Source organism: Natator depressus, chromosome 4 (genome assembly GCF_965152275.1).
Source record: "Natator depressus isolate rNatDep1 chromosome 4, rNatDep2.hap1, whole genome shotgun sequence".
Classification (NCBI taxonomy): Eukaryota; Metazoa; Chordata; order Testudines; family Cheloniidae; genus Natator; species Natator depressus.
Window position 1 is genome coordinate 124159501 of NC_134237.1, and position 24272 is coordinate 124183772.

At 40.8% G+C, this 24272-nt stretch overlaps 1 protein-coding gene across 2 annotated transcripts; it reads left to right on the forward strand.

Moving 5' to 3' along the window:
- The first annotated feature begins 4151 nt into the window (after positions 1–4151).
- On the forward strand, positions 4152–23531 carry SLBP (stem-loop histone mRNA binding protein). Of its 2 annotated transcripts, none has more exons than XM_074951836.1 (8): positions 4152–4394; positions 5056–5193; positions 10171–10275; positions 11175–11234; positions 11519–11650; positions 11945–12094; positions 20232–20316; positions 22307–23531. In XM_074951836.1, the coding sequence occupies exons 1-8, from the start codon at positions 4348–4350 to the stop codon at positions 22421–22423; spliced, it is 834 nt and encodes a 277-aa protein (XP_074807937.1). In that variant the 5' UTR covers positions 4152–4347; the 3' UTR covers positions 22424–23531. The 2 variants fall into 2 exon arrangements, with proteins under 2 accessions (XP_074807937.1, XP_074807938.1); XM_074951837.1 differs by having other exon boundaries at positions 4154–4394; positions 5059–5193.
- The last annotated feature ends 741 nt before the right edge of the window (positions 23532–24272 follow it).

The window sequence follows — 24272 nt, forward strand, 5'->3', positions numbered from 1 at the left end:
GGAACTACAGACCAGTCAGCCTCACCTCAGTCCCTGGAAAAATCATGGAGCAGGTCCTCAAGAAATCCATTTGGAAGCACTTAGAAGAGAGGAAGGTGATCAGGAACAGTCAACATGGATTCACCAAGGGCAAGTCATGTCTGACCAACCTGATTACCTTCTATGATGAGATAACTGGCTCTGTGGATATGGGGAAAGCGGAGGACGTGATATACCTTGACTTTAGCAAAGCTTTTGATAAGGTCTCCCACAGTATTCTCGACAGCAAGTTAACAAGTATGGATTGGATTAATTCTATCCGCTATAAGGTAGATAGAAAGCTGGCTAGATTGTCGGGCTCAACGGGTAGTGATCAATGGCTCAATGTCTAGTTGGCAACCAGTATCAAGCGGAGTGCCCCAGGGGTCGGTCCTGGGGCCAGTTTTGTTCAACATCTTCATTAATGATATGGATGATGGGATGGATTGCACCCTCAGCAAGTTTGTGGATGACACTAAGCTGGGAGGCGAGGTAGATATGGTGGAGGGTAGGGATTGGGTCCAGAGTGACCTAGACAAATTGGAGGATTGGTCCAAAAGAAATCTGATGAGGTTCAACAAGGACAAGTGCAGAGTTCTGCACTTAGGACAGAAGAATCCCATGCACTGCTACAGGCTGGGGACCGACTGGCTAAGCGGCAGTTCTGCAGAAAGGGACCTGGGGATTACAGTGGATCAGAAGCTGGATATGAGTCAACAGTGTGCCCTTGTTGTCAAAAAGGCTAATGGCATATTGGGCTGCATTAGTACGAGCCTTGCCAGCAGATCGAGGGAAGTGATTATTCCCGTCTATACGGCACTGGTGAGGCCACATCTGGAGTACTGCGTCCAGTTTTGGGCCCCGCACTACAGAAAGGATGTGGACAAATTAGAGCGAGTCCAGAGGAGGGCAACAAAAATGATCAGGGGGCTGGGGCACATGACTTACGAGGAGAGGCTGAGGGAACTGGGCTTAATTAGTCTGCAGAAGAGAAGAGTGACGGGGGAATTTGATAGCAACCTTCAACTACCTGAACGGGGGTTCTAAAGAGGATGGAGCCAGGCTGTTCTCAGTGGTTGCAGATGACAGAACAAGGAGCAATGGTCTCAAGTTGCAGTTGGGGAGGTCTAGGTTGGATATTAGGAAAAACTATTTCACTAGCAGGGTGGTGACGCACTGGAATGGGTTACCTAGGGAGGTGGTGGAATCTACATCCTTAGAAGTTTTTAAGGCCCAGCTTGACAAAGCCCTGGCTGGGATGATTTAGTTGGGGTTAGTCCTGCTTTGAGCAGGGGGTTGGACTAGATGACCACCTGAGGTCTCTTCCCAACCTAATCTTCTATGATCCCTTTGTAACTCTTTGCAGTCTGCTTTGGACTTAACTATCTTGAGTAGTTCTGAATCATCTGCTAATTTTCCTACCTCACTGTTTACCCTTTTTCCAGATCATTTATGAATATGTTAAATGGTACTGGTCCCAGTAAAGACTCCTGGGGGACTATTTACCTCTCCATTCTGAAAACCGACCATTTATTCCTACCCTTTGTTTCCTATCTTTTAACCAGTTACCTATCCATGAGAGGACCTTCCCTCTTATCCCATGACAGCTTACTTTGCTTAAGAGCCTGTGGTGAAGGACCTTGTCAAAGGCTTTGTGAAAATTTAAGTATGCTATATCCACTGGATCCCCCTTGTCCACATGCTTGTTGACCCCCTCAAAGAATTCTAATAGATTGGTGAGGCATGATTTCCCTTTACAAAAAACATGTTGATTCTACCCCAACAACTCATGTTCATCCATGTGTCTGACAATTCTGTTCTTTACTATAGTTTCAACCAGTTTACCTGGTACTAAAGTTAGGCTTACTGGCCTGTAATTGCCAGGATCTTGTCTGGAGCCTTTTTCAAAATTTGGCATCACATTAGCTATCCTCCAGTCATTTGGTACAGAAGCTGATTTAAATGAGAGGTTACAGACTACAGTTAATAGTTCTGCAATTTCACATTTGAGTTCCTTCAGAACTCTTGGGTGAATGCCATCTGGTCCTGGTGAATTATTACCGTTTAGTTTATCAGTTTTTTCCAAAACCTCCTCTATTGACACCTCAATTTGGGACAGTTCCTCACATTTGTCACTTAAAAAGAATGGGTCAGGTTTAGGAATCTCCTTCACACCCTCAGCCGTGAAGACTGATGCAAAGAATTCATTTAGTTTCTCCGCAATGGCCTTATTGTCCTCGAGTGTTTCTTTAGCATCTTGATCATCCAGTAGCCCCACTGGTTGTTTAGCAGGCTTCCTGCTTCTGATGTACTTACAAAAAATATTTGCTATTACTTTTTGAGTCTTTGGCTAGCTATTCTTCAAATTCTTTTTTGGCTTTCCTAATTATATTTTTACACATTCATTTGCCAGAATTTATGCTCCTTTCTATTTTTCTCAATAGGATTTAACTTCCTCTTTTTAAAGAATGCCTTTTTGCCTCTCACTGCTTCTTGTACTTAGTTGTTCTATTCCATCATATAACTTTATATCCATAAAAAGCTGACAGTCCTTTCTCAGTGCATAATACAGGATGTTAATATTACAGCCCACTAAAAATATGGTGCTGAGTTAGTATTTTCTGATATTACAGGTAATGCATCAGTTTTAGAGCTTAGGTGTGTTTCAGCAAAGCCCAAAACACTTTAACAATGAGATTTAGGGCCCCTGGCCTCCAGAGACCAGTTATGTCAGTGGAAAGACTCCCAAGAACGCCAGTGGTTTTTGCATCAGGCCTTTAAGGAACAGGTTTCCAGTTGACAGCCAAATAGGTAGATTTTAATTGTTTTTAAAAGTGCTAATTTAATATTTGAAAATATCTAGTCTATCTTTGTGTATAGAAGCAGTATTAAAGAACAAGGACTTCAGTCATACATTGTAGAGAATCAGCAGATCCAATCTTGAAAGACTAATTTTGACTCCTGAGACTTTTGCACTGAAAAAGAAACAGATTTACAATCAGAGTATGTATAATCAGTGCAACCTGAACTGTACAAGTAAACGTAACTTAAAAAGAGACTTTCCAGTCATATTACTAGTTAGTTAATATTTGTCCATTTTAGGTCAGTCTGACTATCAAATAAAGGCTCTTTATTAGGATATCAAACAAATCTTATAGAAGCTGTTCAGATAGCACGAACCTAGCCTTATGCCATTTTGACGCTATGACAAATCTTGGCCATACTGCTAAATATGCAAAAAGAGCACCTAACTTTCCATACGCAGTGTTTCTAGCTTTTAATAGACACATCAACGTGCCACTCCCAACACTACAGAAGCAGAAGAAAATACTGCATGTATCTCAGAGTACACCATGGGGTGTAATTCTCCTCATCTCGCTATTCAGACAGCAGACAGGGTGTTGTGTGTGAGACCTGTGTAAGCAGAGGAAGGAGCAGAATGCACTTGAACCCAGCAGGTTCCATGACAGGTGTGGGGGAGAGCTCCTGTGACTGCTGAACAAGGCTACTACATGGTCCCGTAGAAAAACACCAGATTGGTGGTGAGAAAGTGATGGGCCAGTGCAGAACAGGGAGGGTTTTAAAATATGTTTCACTGAGACCCATGGTGGTATGACAAAACCCCAGCAAGGCAACGCAGTGGCACCCAAGGCACCCAAAGAAAACAATGGACAGCGCGCCCTGCAGTATCATGCAGGACCAGCGCGCAGGGTGCAAGGAAATGCTGCAGCACGAGCCCCGTGACGCAATACCCCCTGATGCAGGGCGGGCGATGTACAGCCGCCAAGCCACGGGCTGCAACAGTACCACCCCCTCCGCGCTGCCGCTGCTGGGTTCAGATTCTCCCGCCAACACGCCCCTGGGCGCGCAGCCCTTCAGAGAGGAAGGAGGGAGAGAGCGCGCGCGGCGCCAGCTGCAGGACGAGCCCACAAGGGCACTCATGGAGGGGGGGGTAGAGAAACATACCCTCCCCCGTGCGAGGACTTGTGCCCGTTCCGAACCTTCATTTTCCCCTCCGGCGCTGATAGGGCAGGATCACTTCCCGGGCTGAAGGGGTTCTCCCGGCTTGAGACAGCAGGTTCTTTCTCGTCACAAGCTCACGCCCCTCTCCTCGATGGTCGGGCTCTGGCCGCCAGCGCATGCGCTCTAATAGGAGGCGGGCGAGGGGCGTGTGCCGCGCGGGAGCTCAGCTTCCCGGTCAGTCTGTGCCGGCGGGAGGCGCGAGCGGGGTGACTTGAGGAGGCTGCGACAGCGACCCCCCCCCCCCCTCGGCCCGTCACCGCGCATACCGGCTGTGGCCCCAGCGCTGCCCCGAGCCTCCCGCGCGCCATGTCCTTCCGCCAGAGGAGCCCCCACGGCGGCGGCGGCGAGAGCAGGTGGGTGGTGGCGGGGGCAGGTGTCTCCGGTCCGGCCGCCGCCCGGGAGCCGTCCGTCCCCCCCCCCCCCCCCCAGAGCGGCGGGGAAGCTTCCCGCCGAGAGGCAGCGCGGCTGGGTGACCCCGAGCCCGCCCGCCTGCCTCCGTTTTCGGGGGCAGCCCCTGGGCTCGTCCACAGACCGGGCTTGGTGTGACTCCTCCCCCGAACCCTGGCGGCCGAGGGCGCCCAGGGCCGGGGCATTTCCCCGGGCTGGTGAAAGCGGGCCGGGGGGGGGGCGTCACGTCTCATGAAGAGAAGCGCCACCCGGAGTCGGGGCGGGTATCCTGGGGGCTCGGTTGACGTGGAGGAAGGGTCGGGCAGAGGGCGAAGAAACACGTGGTCTTGGCATAGGCTCCCGATACGGGAAAAGTGGGGGAGGGGATGCAGATTTGAGAGAGGGAACACCCAGGTTTTTAGATCCCTTTCCAGGAAGACAGCAGTTCCTGTGCAGATTCGGGTTGAGAAGCCTTTCAGGGACAAAACAGGGAACTGCTGTGTGTTGCGTTCAAGGTAAAAGTGGTGTCTGTATGCTTATTACTGAAACCTTTGTTGCATTGTGGCTGTAAAAGGTTACAAAGCCAGCATGTAAGTTTCACTTTTTAAAGACTGACCTATTTCCCAGCAGCCCACAACACCCAGCTCGTTGGTCTCAAGGAAGGAAACGTGGAGCAGATGGGAAACGCAGAAAACAGAATGATGCAGATTCGTCCGTTTTTGATGATGAAAACAAGTATGGACCCTCTGACAACAGGTTGGATAGGTATGTTTAATAAAGGATTTGTCCATAGTGTATGCAGCTGAAACAGGCTTGTGCTTCTTGTGCATGAGAAACAGTGAAACTGACCAGTATATTTTCACTTTCCAACCCTCCTGTGATATATCGCTATCTAGTAACCTGGGGGGGGGGGGGGCGGGGCATGGGGAGAGAGAGATGGGGATTAAAGTACTAGTAGGGTGTAAAAACCAAGGAGTGAAAAACATTGCTTAGTGACTTCGTACCTTTTTATCTTGGAGCTACTTCCTGTGACGAATAAATAGCTGGGTTGTTCTTTTCTGCCCTGTTTTTTGTTAACGGCACCCCGATCGCCGGAAGGCCTGAATCTGCTCAGCTTGCACAGACTCTCAAAGCTAAATTATCTGCATCGTGTGACCTTATGGTTGAGATGAGTGAGCAGAGAAGAGGGACTTGAGGGAGTGGCATGAGTTAAAGCTCATGGGAGCAGTTCCCAGGACTGGATGCTTTAGGGCTACTTCAGGAGCAGGGAAGCAGTGTGGATGGCTTTCCAAGGAGCTACTTTTAGCTTTGGAAGAATGCGTGCAGGGGATCAATTTGAGGTCATACATTGTTCCCTGTTCATGTTGCTACTTTTTGCCCTGATCCACCAGGATGGGAAACGTCAGTTGAGCAGCAAAATAGGTCTGATAAGTAGGAACGTTGGGATAAAATTAGAAAAGGTAAATTTGAGCTGCATACTGGAAAACATACTCTCATGGTGAGGTATGTTAGGTTTTACAGTAGTCAAAATGGAGATTGTGGCTTCATTGATTAAAGTATTTAAGATTGGTCTGGACAGAGCACTGGACAACATACTGTAATGCCATAGATCCAAAGTTTCATATCGTGATGCAGTTCTGTGAGCTGCGGCAGCTCTAGAGCTCACTTACATGAAAAAGCAAGCGTTAAGTAAACAAAGGTGGGGAAAATGCACTTTGCTGATATTGCCTTTCTGTGACAGTTAAATTACATCCTCCTTTATTTTATTTTTTTGTAATATGTGTAGTTGAATCAACACAGTCAATTAAAGAATGCTCTTGTGGAGGGAGGAAAATTGTTCTCCTTAACCTCTGAGGATATGACAGGAAGCAATGGGCTTAAATTGCAAAAAGGGCAATTAAGGTTGGGCATTAGAAAGAAATTCCTAACTGTCAGGGTGGTTAAGCACTGGAATAAATTGCCTAGGGAGGTTGTGGAATATCTATCATTGGAGATTTTTGAGAGCAGGTTAGACACACAGCTGTCAGGGATGGTCTAGATAATTAGTCCTGCCATCAGTGCAAGGGACTGGACTAGATGACCTCTCGAGGTCCCTTCCAGTCCTACGATTCTGTGATTAAAAATAAAAATAAAAAATCCAACATTCATGATACACACACCAAGCATGGTTGTATTGGTATAAATTTAGATCCCTGGAAAAGCCCCTGGAAAGATTAGAAAAGTCCTGAAACTACTTCTGTAGGTCACAGAGAAGTACTCTGCAAACTGCCAATTGCCTACCGATAGGGCCCTGTGAAAATTGTGGTTTCACAGACTGCATGGCAGGGTGGATTTGGTTTAAATCACTAGTCAGGAAGACTTGATTTAATCATGGTTTTCTACATAAAAGTGCATTCTTCATGGTTATAACCTTAACACACACTCTCCACAACTCAGAGATAGATGTAGGTTTCATCTTTAGAAGGTACAGACTATACATCTTTAAACAGTGATTTATTTTGAAAACTTTTCAGATTAGTTTTACAGCTATATCAGAAAATGAATGATTGTTTGGTTATTTCATTTAACAAAGGTAACTGAATCAGATATTTATGAAGTCACTGGAAGGTGAACTATCTCCAGTTCAACAGATTAATCATTAATATTATGAGGCTTTTCTTGCTGTGCTGTATTAGGAGGAGAACATCACCAGACAGACATTTCAATTGTTTTATTTAACTAAAACAACAACGTTAAGTATTCTGGATTTTTTTCTTCAACAGCAAACATATAATATTTTAACAAAAACAAGCCTATGTCCCTCGCTTTTCACATTTATCTCCAGACTTCTTCTCGTTGTCCAGGTCTATTCTGCCCCCAACAATCTTCTATTCATTGAACTTTTTGAAACTTTTAGAGAGAGGTAAGGGATATTTACAGAGGGACAATAGAGTTGAGGTCTGTTATTTCTCACCTCTCTATTTATTTAAAAACATTTTTGCTGTTAACAAGCATGTTACCTCTGAAGACACAAATCCACAGTTTGAGAACTGCAAAACTAAGCATTTCTGATGGTATCTTCTAGACTGAGTACTGAGTCCCATTTGGTAGATAGAGAGATTAACCTAAATAATCTATACAGAAGCCTGTGGAACCCCATATAATTGGGTCCCTAATCCATTAACTTTTGGAAGTCATTTACAAAACTTTTCTTAAACATTAGCTGAATATATTGTCTCATGCTATAGAATTAGAATTTATAATCCCTATTCCATGATGAGATACATTATAGCTCAAAGATATCTTAATTAAAACTATCTTTAGATAGGTGTTTTCCTCAAAAAGCATTTTATAAAAAAAAAATCTGATTTAAATAAAAAAAAATCTGGGTTTTTTGGGGTTTTTAAATCATTGATTTTTTTTTTTTTTTTTGCTGCATGGGAATTGTGAAATTAGCCCATTTTTTCCAACTGCTGGGTGGTGGAAGCAGGCATTCCTGCTTTTGCCTCCCCACTGAGGACCCATCCGTTGGTGGAGAGGTTAGTGGGGCAGTCCCATCCTGGAGAGGGTCAGGGAGGTGGCAGGCTGGTCCTATTCTAGCGGGTAGGGGGAGCGTCTTTCACCAGTGGCCAACATCCAGGTAGCAGCGGCTGCTGCTGCAGCTTGCTGGCTGGCAAGGATGCGGGGGTGGTACTGACAAGGTGGCCATTAGAAGTCCAGACCTAGCCAACCCCAGAGTGACCCACGCAGGCCCCGGGGAGACACCACAGTGCTATCTGGTGAGGAACTGAGTGGGTCCACACACCCCAGCATAGTGGCCACTATTGCTTGGGAGACAAGCAGGTGTGTGTGGGTCTCCTACTCCAGTGGGGTTATCAGTGTGGGGAGATGGATCCTGGTCTCCTCATTAACTAAACCTGGACCTGCTGTGAATTTAAAAAAAAATAAAAATAAAAAAAATTGTGATTTTTCTCCCCCCTCCCCCCCCCCCCCCCAACCTCCCCAGGGCCACGGTGAGAACTAGTGCTCTAAGAAGTAGTCTTGCATCAGCAGAGTGATGAACTAGATTGCCTAAAAGGACTTTTCCCATCTCTGATTTTTACCACAGACCACTCCTGGAGTCTTGTGCACAATTTTGGACACCATGTTAGAGGAAAGATAAACTATTCAGCCTCCTAGTTGCAGTAACTGAAAAACAAATCCAGAAATATACTCAGAGTTTAGGCAAAATGTCAGATCTGCTGCTTGTAGTGTTTTTTAATGTAATATAAAGCATGCTATTTTTTTCCTTCCCTACCGTACAATCTGTAGTTTTTGTTTAACTGCAGAGGCCGGCATTATAAATGAGAATCTACACTACTGAAATGTGGTATTTTGAAAAGTGAATTGTCATTGAGTTCAGTGTTTGTGTCCCACTTCTGTTTCAAGGCTTCAGAATGTGCTCCGTTTACAAGGAAGAAGTTTCTTATCCTATGACCCTGCAAACTCAATTTAGCAGTTGAAAGTCAAGCTTTGTTTGTGCCTTGTCTGTTGGCAGGCCAGATTCTCTCACCTGTGCATCCCCATTGCCTTAAATTACACTTGCATGGTCCCATTATCAGCTCTGCAATTTGTTGATGCCAAAAACATAACAGAATACAGATCATTCTCCCGTAGCTGTGTCACGCTGTCTAGAGCGAGTGCCTACCTCAGGGCAGACACCTGGATCACTGTACCAGTCTTGCCATGGAGTCACAGTCCTTAGCCTCTTCAGTCTATCTGGCCATCCAGACAAACTGAACTTTGTGATAAAAGGTTATTAAAACCTAAAATCACACCAGATCCGGTTTCTCCCAGTCCCAAGAGCCCATTTACACCAGATCTGTTGATATTCCAGATCTTACACCAAAGACGATGCTGGCAGCCAGTTCTGTAGTAAACTAACTATAGGTTTATTAGCTTAAGAAAAAAGAGTTATTGAGAAGTTAAAGCAGGTAAAATATAACAGGTAAATCAGTTTGTAACTCCAGTGGTGACAGTGATGTAATAAACTTCCAGTTTCCCAAAAGCCTTTCGGGGCTACCCAGATTAATTCTGGGGATCTCCCTCTTCTCGTTCAGTTATTCTGCCCTGTTAGAATCCAAACATTCCAGAGATGATGGCTCATTTCTTGAATCCATATTTATAGACTGTCAGCTTGCTTTTGCGTAAAGGAGCTATCACCTGAGCTTTTCCCTTGAAGACGAGGTGTGAGGAATGCACATGGACTTTTGACCTCCCACCATATGCATAATGGCCACTCGCTTTGAAATTAGCATTTTCTGTTAAAGTCCTTAAGTCCTTCTTTAGCATTTTACAAAATTTCCTTGATGGGTAATTTATTTTTCAGGGTATTTACTGTGTAAATGTTTGCTACTACGTACATTATGACAGGAATAGATAAATGAAAACAGTACCAGTAACATTCCACTAGTTTTCATGAAGTTTAAAAATCTGAATACATGCTTATATAACTAACCATTACTTTGATGTACACAAGTGAATTGACCTGAATATGCTCCAGCATGACCTGGTTATCCAGTGTCACAAGCTGTACAAGCTCTGCAATGGTAACTAGTCTGAAACTTTTTATTAGTGCATGTATATATGATTGGATACACATAAGGAATACAATGAGTAAGCAGTTCTATTGAAAATACTTTAATTAGCTACCAAATTAGAGATTAATTAGGTGGAGGAATTGGGATAACATTCCAGTTTTCATGCAGAGATTTTGTTTTTCAGTTTTACAACACCAGAAGGTCCTGGGCCCTTTTCAAGATGTTCAGACTGGGGATCTGTAGTTGAAGAAGATGAAATGAGGACCAATGTTAATAAAGAAATTGCAAGGTACCATAGGTTTATATGATTGGTGTTGCAAAAAAGACCTGTTCTTGTAGAGTCATAGCTGCTTTTTTACCTTCGGTAGTATAGCAGTACAATAATATCACTTATGGCTGTCATATGTAGGGACAAGTTCTGATTTCTGTTCTCAGGCCAGCTTAGACTTAGAAATACTGTAAAAGTGATATGATGTAGTCCTTTTGAAGGAGGTGACCAACATCACTGAACTGCCAGCAGTCTAGCAGATACAGGATTGGCTTGCTGTGAGACTGACTGACTTTGAATGTCATTCCATCCACTACTCATCTGTTTGCATGGTAATTATTGTGATAAGACTTGAGGTGGAGTTTTGAAAGATGAATCTTCAGATTCCAAAAGAGAGATGAAGGACCCATTTCCATGATGGAAAAATGCTTACCGTGTACCTATGATTTGAACTTCACAGATGATTAAGGTCAGAAGGAACCCACTATCATCATCCTCTAGTCTGACCTCCTGCACATTGAAGGCCACAGAACCTTACCCACCCACTCCTGAAATAGACCCCTAACCTCTGGTTGATTTACTGAAGTCCTCAAATTATGATTTAAAGACTTCAAGTTACAGAGAATCCACCATTTACACTACTTTAAACCTGCAAATGACCCGTGCCCCATGCTGCAGAGAAGGGCAGGGACCCTGGGTTTTTTTGCCTATCTGACCTGGTGAAAATTCCTTCCCAACCCCCAATATGGCGGTCAGTTAGACCCTGAGCATGTGGGCAAGGCCAGCCAGCCAATGTTGCAGTGAAGATGAACATTAATAGAGGTTACATTAATTATGCAGTGGAAACAATTTATGAAAGTAACATACATTTTTCTTATATTTTAAACAAGTATTTATACTGAATAAACTGTCTTTTCTAGATACAAAAGAAAGCTCTTGATAAATGAATTTGCAAGAGAAAGGAAGTCCTCTTCTGGAAGGTAAGTGTAAATTCATCTCTTGAGATCAAAGGAAAAATATCCTGCAATAGTTACTTTTAAACTCCTTGCATGTCCATGATTTTCTCGTTGTAAATAATCAACTTGAGGTAATTTGTTTTAACAAGTTCACCTTGTAACATGCTAATTCAACAAAATCCTGAACAGTTCAGAGATAAACCGAATTAGTGCAGCAGGTCTGAGGATTGCTGCAACTGTGGGGGCTTGTGTGTTCTGGTGCTCACAAGATCATAATGCAATTCAAATCTAGATATTTTTTTCTTTAGTTCTGATTCAAAGGAATCCACTGTAGCAGTAGAACTTGAGACAGATGAAGTGGTTCTGATGAGAAGGCAAAAACAGATAAATTATGGAAAAAACACAATTGCATATGACAGATACATTAAAGAAGTTCCAAGGTAAGTTTCAGTGGTGTACTATAAATATGTAAACATTGTGCATGTCTGGTACTTCACATTTGATTACTTATTAAATTTGTTTATAGACCCCACTTCCTGGGGTGGAGGAGGGAGAAACCTGAGCCGCACAATAATCAAGCGGCTTAACTGTCTTAAATACCTGCCTGGGTTTAAAACCAACGCAAAATATTCTGAGAATGGGATTTAATAGGCTTCCAGTGTTAGACAAATTCAGTCACTTTAAAGATTATTTGAAAAGCTATAGTGGAATTTTCATGACAATTTTCTAAATAGATGTCATCGAGTACCAGGGGTCCATCCTAGAACTCCAAATAAATTTAAGAAGTATAGCCGTAGGTCCTGGGACCAGCAGATCAGACTCTGGAAGGTTGCTTTGCATTCTTGGGACCCTCCTGCTGAAGAAGGAAGTGACTTGCAAACAATGTATGTATCAAAAAATTTTTCTTCTAATATATTTTTCTTCAGAAAATATGACTATGCTATCATCTGAGTCATCTATTGAACATTTTAATTCATTCATCTGCAGCTTTTCAAAGTGATTAAAGCAGTATTAAGTGTTCACACCGTATAAACACTTTCTATTTTTAGCTGAGTTCCAAGTCAGTTCACCGTTAGTCGGAATATGTAAGGCTCACCTGGCTCTCCATATTTAGCAAGCCTGTGGCTTCCATTGTCATCAAGGATAACTTCTGTTCCAAGTCCTTAAGGCTACCTTTTGCCAAATTTTAGTGCTATATCTTAGTAAACCCAAGAAGCTACTACTAAGGGCTTGAAGGCTCTGCCTGTCAGAACCTAAAGTTCATTCTAGTCAATAGATTAAACAAGCCCCCCTGTCACCATTATTTCATATCTGAAGCACTGTTCTAGCACAACAAAAATTGGCAGAAGCTATTACATCTATCTTATGTTCAGAATGGTATAAATCAGCAATACTTGCAGCTCAGGAGCCTCTGTTTAAGTGGCTCTTTGCAGCATGTGATATTAAAATGTGTGATCCTAATAATTAATCAGGAGGCTTTTACTATGTTATTAACCAATTGTAGTTGATAGGCAGTCAGTTAATCGCAGTTAATTCACATGATTAACTACAAAAATTAATTTCAGTTTTAATCAGTTAATACATACTAATTGTAATTTACATTTTCAAATATAATTTCAATTACAATACAAAATGTACAGTGCTCACTTTATTTTTATTACAAATATTTGCACTGTAAAAAAGTTTTTTCAAATACTGCATACAAGTACTGTAGTGCATCTTACAAATGTAGATTTTTTGTTTTGTTACACAACTGTTTTGTTTTTGAATGCAATGTAAAACTTCAGAGACTACAAGTCCTTTCAGCCAATCACTAAGACAAACAAATTTGTTTACGTTTACGGGAGATAATACTGCCTGCTTCTTATTTACAATGTCACCTGAAAGTGAGAACAGGCATTGGCATGGCACTTTGGTAGCTGGCATTGAAAGGTATTTACGTACCAGATATGCTAAACATTCATATGTCCCTTCATGCTTTGGCCACCGTTCCAGAGGACATGCATCCATGATGACGAGTTCTGCTCGATAACCATCCAAAGCAGCGCAGAGTGACACATGTTAATTTTCATCATTTTGTGTTCAATGCTGCCAACAGAAGGTTGACTTTCTCTTGTTTCGGATTCTGCAGTTTCCACATTGGAGTGTTGGTCTTCTAAGACTTCTGACAGCATGTTCCACATCTTATCCCTCTCAGATTTTGGAAGGCACTTCAGATTCTTAAACCTTGGGTTGAGTGCTGTAGCTATCTTTAGAAATCTCACATTGGCACCTTCTTTGTGTTTTGTCAAATCTGCAGTGAAAGTGTTCTTAAATCAAACATGTGCTGGGTCATGATCTGAGACTGCTAGAACATGAAATATATGGCAGAATGCAGGTAAAACACAGCAAGAGACATACAACTCTTACCCAAGTAGTTCAGTCACAAATTTTAATTAATGCATTATTTTTTAACGAGTGTCGTCAGCATGGAAGCATGTCCTCTGGAATGGTGGCCGAAGCATGAAGGGGCATACGAATGTTTAGCATATCTGGCACATAAATACCTTGCAATGCTGGCTACTAAAGTGCCATGCCAAGGCCTAGTCTCACTTTCAGGTGACATTATAAATAAGCGGGCAGCAACCTCTCCTGTAAATGTAAATAAGCTTGTTTGTCTTAGCGATTGGCTGAACAAGAAGTAGGACTGAGTGGACTTGTAAGCTCTAAAGTTTTACACTGTTTTGTTTTTAAGTGCAGGTATGTAACAAAAAAATTACATTTGTAAGTTGCACTTTCATGATAAAGAGATTGCACTACAGTACTTGTATTTTTCAGTTCACCACATACTATTTTTACAGTGCAAATATTTGTAATAAAAAATAGTGAGCACTGTACACTTTGTATTCTGTGTTGTGATTTAAATCAATATATTTGAAAATGTAGAAAACGTCCAAAAATATTTATAATAAAGTTCAGTTGGTATTCTAGAATTGTTTTAGTGCAACTAACTGTGATGTTAGTTGCAGTTATTCATAATTATTTTTTTGATCATTTGACAGCCCTAGTAGTTGATAAAATAATGACTTGGTCAGTCATTTTGCGGTGAGAATAAAATAAATAAATAAATAAATTCCCCTGTCATTCCATTTAAATATGAATATATATATATATATAATATATATTATAGTAAATGAAACAATGAATTCACTCTACTGGCTGTATTGGGTAATGTTGATCCCTAATTTGGGTCCTGAACCACTGAAGTCTGAGCATCACTGGTGTGAATAACACAAAGCAATTTAGGCATTGTTGCCCTGTTTTGCTGTGGCAGTGCACTCCCCCCCCCCCCTCCCCCCCCCAAAAAAAAAACGGTTATGCCTCCAGATTAGCGGGCTCTTAATACAATGTTTTTGCCTTTCAGTCTCCAGGATGTACCAAATCCTGTGACTTTGCAGGGTTGTGGAAACAGTGATGTTGTTCCCTGGCTCTGCATGTTTTGCTGCGTAAGAGCTTTTTGGAAGGAACAGCCTACTTCCCCCTACAACAGAAAGGGGAATTATCTGATATTGGCATTGGTGAGAAGATAATTTTCTGAAATAGACAAAATGGATATGGCCCCATGTGATATAAATTTAAGTAGAAATGCAGCTTCACAAAGAATCAAGATTAATCTGTCATTCTGACCTTCACATTTGTAAAGTGGTTTTAGTGCAGGGAAATGAGCATAACCATGCTTAAAGTTGAAAACCATGGCTTTCGACTGAGCTGCATTGGCGCTCTCTTCATAGATTGCAGGAGAAGTAGGTAATGTTTAATGTGTGTTTGAGTGGAACTGAAGTTTACCAAGTTCCTAAAACAGTGTGTTAATCCCTTTATCCTGTGGCATAAAATTCAGCTACTTTGTTTCAATCACAGAAGAGTCCACTCTGCTCTCTTCCCACTAAACTTGCCTTCCATAATGCTAGATTCTTCACAAGTATCAATATTGCTGTCTTTGACTATTGCATTGCTCTTCAGTCCCAAGAATTTAACTTAGAATGGAATAAGTGGTAAGGACTTTCTCAGTAGCTTGATTATCGCCTCATCTGGTCCTAGCAACTCCTCATCAGTGTTTTTGCTGTCCACTGCTAGGGCCTCTTTGCTCTGAGTAGTTCCCCTTGTGCTGTTCTTGACACCATCTCATGTATAGATGACATCCTGCTATCACTTACTCTGTTTGCCTCAGACATAGCAAGAAGACTTTGAGGGCAACACTAAAATGGTGCCTAGATTCCTGCTCATTTGAATCTGTTGGATATTGGCAGTGTGGGTCAGTAGTCCCAAAGATTATATAACTCACTGTTTTTAGTGGTTTCAGGTGTACTTTCTATGCAGTCTTTAGCCATACAAATAGAAGAATAAAACAGCTTAACCCAAGAGAATGAGAAACAAAGGCTTTTCTTCCTGATGAAATCAGGAAAAGACTGGTGGATAAAGGACAAAGGTTGACTTGTTAAAGGCTTGTTAACTTAAAGTTAATCTCTATTTGGGACAGATTTGTGCTTTTCTGTATTGAGCTGGCTCATTACAATCTAATAAACTTTGTGGAATTAAACTCCACAATATCAGTGTGTGTAAGATAAATAGTTGTAGAGATTGAACACAATACAAAAAATGATTAGGACAAATGTGCAAAACTATACTAATGGGATATCAGTTTAATAATCTTTAGTTTTCAGGCATAAACAACTTTTTTCCAAATATATTAGAAATTGTAGTTTCCATCATTAGTAGCGTTTGCTTGCTTTGCTCAAGCTGATGGAAGTAGCAAAGAATGCAGGAAGATGTCTTTGATCCAAACAACTGACCATTAAAATGATAATTGCTGACTGTTAAAAACCTGAAGTACGGTGTGAGGGACCATACAATTTAAATGAATAAAAGCCCTGGAACTCAATTACGGGTTCCCAAAACAATTAATAGTCCCCCAGATCTGGGTTTAAGTGACTTGCTCAGCTTCACATAGGAAGATTTGGTGAGATGGGGATAGAACTGAGCTCTCCCAAGGCATCAAAGAGACATTATTAAGGGGACAAGAGCAAACTATCCCACTAGCTGGGAAAGAGAGGAAGTATGGCAAGAGACCACACTGGCTAAACCAGGAGCTCTTCAATAATTTAAAACTCAAAAAAAAAAAAAAAAAGTCCTACAAAAAGTGGAAACTCAGTCACATTACAAAGGATGACTATAAACAGATAACACAAGTATATAGGGATAACATTAAAAAAGCCCAGGCACAAAATGAGATCAAACTAGCTAGGAACATAAAAGGTAACAAGAAAACGTACAAATACATTAGAAGCAAGAGGAAGACCAAGGACAGAGTAGGCCTGATACTTAATGAGGGGGGGAAAACAATAACAGATAATGTGGAAGAGGTCCTTACTGACTTCTTTGTTTTGCTTTTCAACAAGAAGGTTGGTGGTGATTGGACGACCAACATAGTGAATGCCAGTGAAAATGAGTGGATCAGAGCCTAAAATAGGGAAAGAACAAGTTAAAAATTATTTAGACAAGTTAATGTCTTCAAATCACGAGGGTCTGATGAAATGCATCCTAGAATGCTCAAGGAGCTGACTGAGGAGATACTTGCTAATGGCTCAAATATCTTTGAAAAGTCACGGAAGACATTCCAGAAGACTGGAAAAGGGCAAATATAGTGCCCATCTATAAAAAGGGAAATAAGGACAACCCGGGAAATTATAGACCAGTCACCTTAACTTCTGTACCTGGAAAGATAATGGAGCAAATAATTAAGAAATCAATTTGCAAACACCTAGAAGATAGTGAGCATCATTAAGTAACTTAAGTAACAGTTAGCATGGATTTGTCAAGAACAAATCATGTCAACCAACCTGATAGCTTTCTTTGACAGGGTAGCAAGCGTTGTGGATGAGGGGGGAAGTGGTAATGTGGTATATCTTGACTTTAGTATGGCTTTTGATACTGTCTCGCATGAACTTCTCATAAACAAACTAGGGAAACACAACCTAGATGGAGCTACTATAAGGTGGGTGCATAACTGGTTGGAAAATCGTTTCCAGAGAGTAGTTATCAGTGGTTCACAGTCATGCTGAAAGGGCATAACAAGTGGGGTCCCGCGGGGATCGGTTCTAGGGATCGGTTCTGGGTCCAGTTCTGTTTAATATAGTAATCAATTATTTAGATAATGCCATAGAGAGTACACTTATAAAGTCTGTGGACGATACCAAGCTGGAAGGGGTTGCAAATGCTTTGGAGGATAGGATTAAAATTCAAAATGATCAGACCATGTCTCCCGTTTGGCCAGAAGTAAATAGGATGAAATTCAATAAGGATAAATGCAAAGTACTCCACTTAGGAAGGAACAATCAGTTGTACACATACAAAATGAGAAATAACTGCCTAGGAAGGAGGACTGCGGAAAGGGATCTGGGGGTCATAGTGGATCACAAGCTAAATATTAGTCAACAGTGTGAACACTGTTGCACAAAAAGCAAATATCATTCTGGGATGTATTAGCAGGAGTGTTGTAAGCAAGACACGAGAAGTAATTCTTCCGCTCTACTCCACGCTGATTAGGCCTCAACTGGAGTATTGTGTCCAGTTCTGGGCACCACATTTCAGGAAAGATGTGGACAAATTGGAGAGAGTCCAGAGAAGAGCAACAAAAATGATTAAAGGTCTAGAAAACATGACCAATGAGGGAAGATTGAACAAATTGGGTTCATTTAGTCTGGAAAAGAGAAGACTGAGAAGGGACTTGATAACAGTTTTCAAGAACGTAAAAGGTTGTTACAAGGAGGAGGGAGAAAAATGTTTTTTTCTTAACCTCTGAGGATAGGACAAGAAGCAATGGGCTTAAATTGCAGCAAGGGAGGTTTAGGTTGGACATTAGGAAAAACTTCCTAACTGTCAGTGGTTAAGCACAGGAATAAATTGCCTAGGGAGGTTGTGAAATCTCCAGCACTGGGGATTTTTAAGAGCAGGTTGGACAAACACCCGTCGGGGATGAAATAGATAGTACTTAGTCCTGCCTTGAGTGCAGGGCACTGGACTAGATGACCTCTCGAGGTTCCTTCCAGATCTGATTCTATTTGCCTGCCTTAATCACAAAGCCATCCTTTTCCGTTCCTGCAGTCCCCTGCCTTGTTCTCTATATATGCTCCTACTTCTATAGTGAAAGAGGCAGGGATCCTACAGACAGCCTCATTCACTACACAACCCTGATCAATTCCCTCAGCACCATCCTGTTCACTGTATGAGGCTGAATCCTGTGGAGGAAATAGTATGTGATCATGTAATTAAAGATAGTAGTATAATGCATATACAAAGCAGCTGAATTAAGGATGCCTTTGCAGTCTACATTATGGCATTTCCTCACTAAAGTGCTTGATTGTAACAGCCCTATCATGCACAGTTGGTAGGCTTTGAATCCTGAACCTTTGGTACAGGAGCACAGTGTAAGATACAAAATAATTTTCTCCTGCTACCAGCTAATATAATCCCTGGGAGAATGGGCTGCTGGGACCATGTGCTGGGTTTGAGGAGGATGCATTTGGTGCGGGGAGGGGGAAGAGGGGAAATCTCTTCTCCCCCAGGAGGAAGTTAAGGATTAAGTGCGTAGTCATTTTTTAGCTTTTTTTCAAAACTTATTTATCTGAGCCCAGGAAACATCTGACATTTCCGAAGTATGAAATGGGAACCATGCCTTCAAGAAAATCCCAAAGCCCTTTTTTACTTAACTAATTTATTTTTAGATCAAATTATGGATTTTCTACCCCATGCCTTCTTTGTGTAGTAGATATCAAGAGAATATGGCTTGGAGATTAGAACATCTGCAATCTGGCAGATGGGGCACCCTGCTTTAGTAATATCTAGCTCTTATATCACACTTCCCCCCCGCAATTGACTTCAAAATCCTTTATAAAGGAGGTCAGTATCATTATCCTCATTTCCCAAGGGAAACTAGCACAGAGGCAAAGGTACCTGTTTCTGGATTGTGGGAGGAAAACATCCTGTGCTTTTGCTTTTGAAGGCCTTGTCTACACTAGATCTGTTTCTCTAAAAGTTAACTGACTATCAGCAGTAGTGACAGTGGAATGCTAGAATAAACAAGGTACTAATAATTTACTACCATGCTGTCTAAACAAGTTCTGAGCAGAGCTAGATGACACTAGGTAAAATGCCAGTGGGAAGTCAAAGCTAGCTTTCCTACTGTTTGTAGCAACAGTGGGAACATTTCAAAAGCTGCCTACTGAAGAAATAGGGGAGTGTCTAAAAATAGCAAAAAAAATAAAGGCTGCTACTAGAAGGGAAGGGAGAAGAAATCTCTTCATTCACCAAACTCCGTGAGCTGAGGGGGACCAGGTGTGTGGTTTTTTTTTTTGTTTTTTTTTTTTCTTGCTGCATCTGCCTTGGAGACAGCTGGCAAAACACTCCTCTTCCCAGTTTTCTACAAGCTTTCTCACTAGTTCTTATTACTGCATATTGAGGGTCCTCAGAGTTGATCATCATCCCCTCACCAATGCGTGATACCTTTCCTGGCACCCCCACCAAGGTTAGATAGGTTCCTAGAAGAACAGCTGCAACTTACCATGTTAATTGGTAGAATCTTGCTTTGATCTCTTGCTCCAAACATAGTAAAAGCAGGCTGGTTGTGTCTAGCATCAGCAAGTGGATTTTTAGATTAAAAGAGCTTCGCTTATCTTTAATGTGACTTGTGAGAGACATTCTTTAGTAAGATTCATGTTGTCATTTCAGACTGTTAAACTTACAAAAAATTGACCTCTGAATTGAAAAGAACACACCCGGTTATGAATTGCTAAAGTGATGCACCAAGTTCATTGCAAGCAATGCAGGATTTTTTTATTGAATCTGAGTGTTGCATGCAGAGAGTTCCCTAAGTGACACAGCTGTTGGAATCACACTACTTCCTTAAACTATACCATAGTTTAGTAGACTGCATCACTGGGAGATTTTTAACTTGCTCTAAATCTCTGAATCGTTTTAATTTTATAGCAGTCCAGTTGATCTTGGTGAGATGGAGACAGAATCCATAGGAAGTAATTCTACTGAATCTCAAGCAAGTTCTCAAGACAAGTATGTAAGTAATATTTGCCATAATTATTCAACTAAACTGTATTTCAGATTAATAATTAGGGCTGTCATGATTTAAAGCACAGTTAATAGCAAGATTAAAAAGTAGTGATTAATCAGTTTTAATCACCCTGTTAAACAATAATAGAACACCAATTGAAATGTATTATAAATATTTTTGGATGGTTTTTCTACATTTTCAAATATATTGATTTCAATTACAACACAAAATACAAAGTGTACAGTGCTCACTTTATATTTTTATTACAAATATTTTCAATGTAATAAAGATTAAAGAAATAGTATTTTTCAGTTGCCCTCAAAGTACTGTAGAGCAATCTCTTTATCATGAAAGTGCAACTTTAAAAATGTTGAATTTCTTTTGTGTAACTGCACTCAAACCAAACAATGTAAAAATTTTTAGCGATTACAAGTTGAAGCATGAAGGGGCATATGAATGTTCAGAATATCTGGCACCTAAATACCTTGCAATCCCAGCTACAATAGTGCCATGAGAACACTTGTTCTCACTTTCAGGTAACATTCTAAATAAACGGGCAGCATTATCTCCCATAAATGTAAACTTGTTTGTCTTAGTGTGTGGCTAAACAAGAAGTAGGACTGAGTGAATTTGTAAATTGAATTGAAAAATACGATTTCTTTTGTTATCTTTACAGTGCAAATATTTTTAATATAAAGTGAGCACTGTACACTTTGTATTCTGTTGTAATTGAAATAAATATATTTGAAAATGTAGAAAAATATCCAAAACTATTTATAGTAAATTTAATTTGGTGTTCTATTATTTAACAGTGTGGTTAAAATTGCAATTAACCACAATTTTTCAATCTCTAGTTAATTTGGTTTGTGTTAGTCACATGTGTTAACTGTGATTAATTGAAAAACCTATTAATAATCAACTTTTTGCTGCTTTTACAGTTGTTTCCTAAAGTGTGAGGTTGTCCTTCCCCCCCCCCCCCCCACCCTCCCGGATTAGCCAGAGATGTGTGAACAAACCACTTAATTGTTCGTCAAGGTCTGAGTTTTCATTTAAAGACTCTAGCTATATGGTTGTGAAAAAACTCTTGGTCATATTTTCAAGTATAACTAATCTAGCAATGCCTGAGTTTGCAGAAAGCCTGAAATAATACTTCAGTGGGTACTAACTCAGATGCCATTGATGATGATGATTTTAATGTTAACATTAAATATTTCACTTTTCAAAGCATGTAAGAAAGGGGAACATGTCGTGAAATACATGATCTTCTGAGATCACTCATTTTGGGTGTGCCAACACATGAAGATTGAAATGGGGCGTAAGGCTATGAGTCAGTCACAGATTCTGTGGGGTTTTTTGGGTGTGTGTGTTTTTTTTTTTTTTTTTTTTTTTTTGAGGCCTTCACAACTTCTTCAAAATTCCACTAATTCAGCCCCTGGGTGGTGGGCAGTTGCCCTGCTTGCTACCTCCTAACACTGGCCCTGTGTACGCTTTTGTGATTTTTATTGTTTGTTTCCTGCATCCTGTCTAACTTTCAATAACCGTGCTTGAGCCAAAATCATAGCCTTCGGGCTAAAGAGGACTCAGCTTTCAAAAGTTTGGAGAAGACTGAAGTAGTCTAAAATGTTGTGACCTTTTGAGCAAAAAACAGCAGTACAAGAAGGTCTAGCATTCTGTACAGACTGCTTCCAACTCTCTGCTGCTTCTGATATAGTACTGTTTGTACAGAGCTTTAGTAGACACTTGTGATAGATCATATACATAGATGCAACATCCCAAGGGTAGTCTTTTAAAAGGTGGTGTATGTTCAAGCATTCACTAAGACTAAGTTTTGAAATTGGTTTGGATCTGCCTTTAACACATCACATATGATACTTTAGTGAAAATAGGAAGGTCTAAGTGAAATACAGAAATAATGGAATATGAAGATGAAATATTAAATAGATGAGGTGCACGCTGACCTTAATTTCTTAATCAATAATGTAATTTTCTGTTCTAGGATACCTTTTCTGGCACGCCCACCAAGGTTAGACATGTTGACTATCGGGTGGAAGGCGAATTTGACTTGGAGGCATGTTTGAATGAGCCACTTAAAGACTTCAGTACTGTGAGCTAAGTGGTGCTCTGTGCAGGCTGTTTTAAGGGAAACATTCTTTTAAAAGTTTGTGAAATGTTCGCCTGGTATTCTCAAACTGGATGTTGTTCCCTATCTGTCAGTAGTGCAGAAGCTTAAGCAAGTTAAAGGGCTGTTCCCTAATTTGTGGTCTCTCTACGTATTTTCTGGACCAAATTTGTGTAAAGAATAGAACTTAAGTTGTGTGACTTCCTGTTTGACTTCTAATTTATGTATATCAGATGGTTTTACAAGACTACTTTTTTATAATTATTCAGAAGATGGAACTAGTCATAGAAGAAACAGCCAAAGGCAACACTGCTATCCTTCAGCAAACTTAGTTGTGTAAAACTTCAGGTTGTCATTCATTTCCCCATATGTGAGTTTATTGCTTAAGTGCTTTGTTGGCAGTCCACAGAGCAATGTATCCACAGAACAGGATAAGCAGGTGTGGTTTGAGATTTTGCATGCTGCCCTGCTACTGCATGAACCAACTCTCCTGTAGGCAGGCTTTGCAGGGGGTGAGGGGAATTTAAATTCAATACCAGCTGAATCCATGGCCTCTCAACAGATAAATTGAAATTTTTATTTCATGTAGCTACAATGACCTGTAACAACTTTAGCTCATTATTGGACTAGATACTTGAAATATTGATCTAGAAGTGTGGAGGGCTCTGTCCTTGTTTCAAGAATCACCCAACCTCTAACTTTCACTTTGATTTCCCTTAATTGGCAAAGATATTTGTGTAAGTGCTTTTTCCACATTACAGGGTTTTCCTTTTCTGATTCATTTAAAGTAAATTCCTTTCATTTGCAAAAGCTTATTTTGTAATGGTGGGAAAGGACATAATATGTAAGTTAATATTGAAACCCCATTTAAAAAACAAAACTGAAGTGTGGCAGCGATGCATTAAGAAGCTGTAGCCTAAATTTGGTACCTGTAAATAGTTATGGATAGACATAACTTATCTAACACTTAGAGAAAAATAAACAATATATCTAGGGAAAGTGCTTGATTTGTATTCACTGTTTTTAATGTAAAACTGTTGTAAATGATAACTTTGTACATACATTCTGCTGAAAGCAGTTAATGTTTCTATTGCTTTTGTATGGGACAGTGTTGCTAAAAATAAATACATTAAATATGAAATATTTACAAGTAGTTTTTCTTGTAAAATGTTTTCCTTATGGAAGTAGTAAGAATGAGATTGCTTGAGTTTTCTTCAAAGTAACAATCTAATGAAGTCTTGGATGCATGCTATGCCTAGGAATGGCATGACAGCTAGATATGCTAGGTAAGGAGGTGGTCCAGAGCATAGCATGTGACATGAGTTTCCTCCCTATGTCTGCCCTCTGTTACTTATGATATCGGGGTGGGGGGAAAGGTAGAGTGATCTTTTTCCATTCCGTAAAATGGAAATTCCTGCTTCACAGGGTGTGCTATGAGAATTGAAGCTTATAAAGTTCTGAGTACTTTTATTCATAGCCAGCACCGGGCTCTCTTGTCATAATGGGTGTTCAGGAAGGATCCAAAGAGGAAGGGCTGCTAATGTAACACCCAGGGAAAAGAATCCTAAGACACTGGATCGGTTCATTAAAAAAGTCTACTCTGACAGTCTCCAACTGTGCATTGCCAATGACAAGGTGTGTCCGGCAAAATATGATTATCTGCACTGGAACAAATTGTCTGTTTATGGAAAGAGTTAAAATCATCGTGCTAGAGGGGCAACCCACAGCTAAAATATCCATGCAGGTTGCTTTGGATGCATCTGATACAGCTGTGTGCACCATGGCCGCAACAGTGGCAGTGTGAAGATCATCCTGGCTCCAGTCATCAAGAATACTCAGGAAG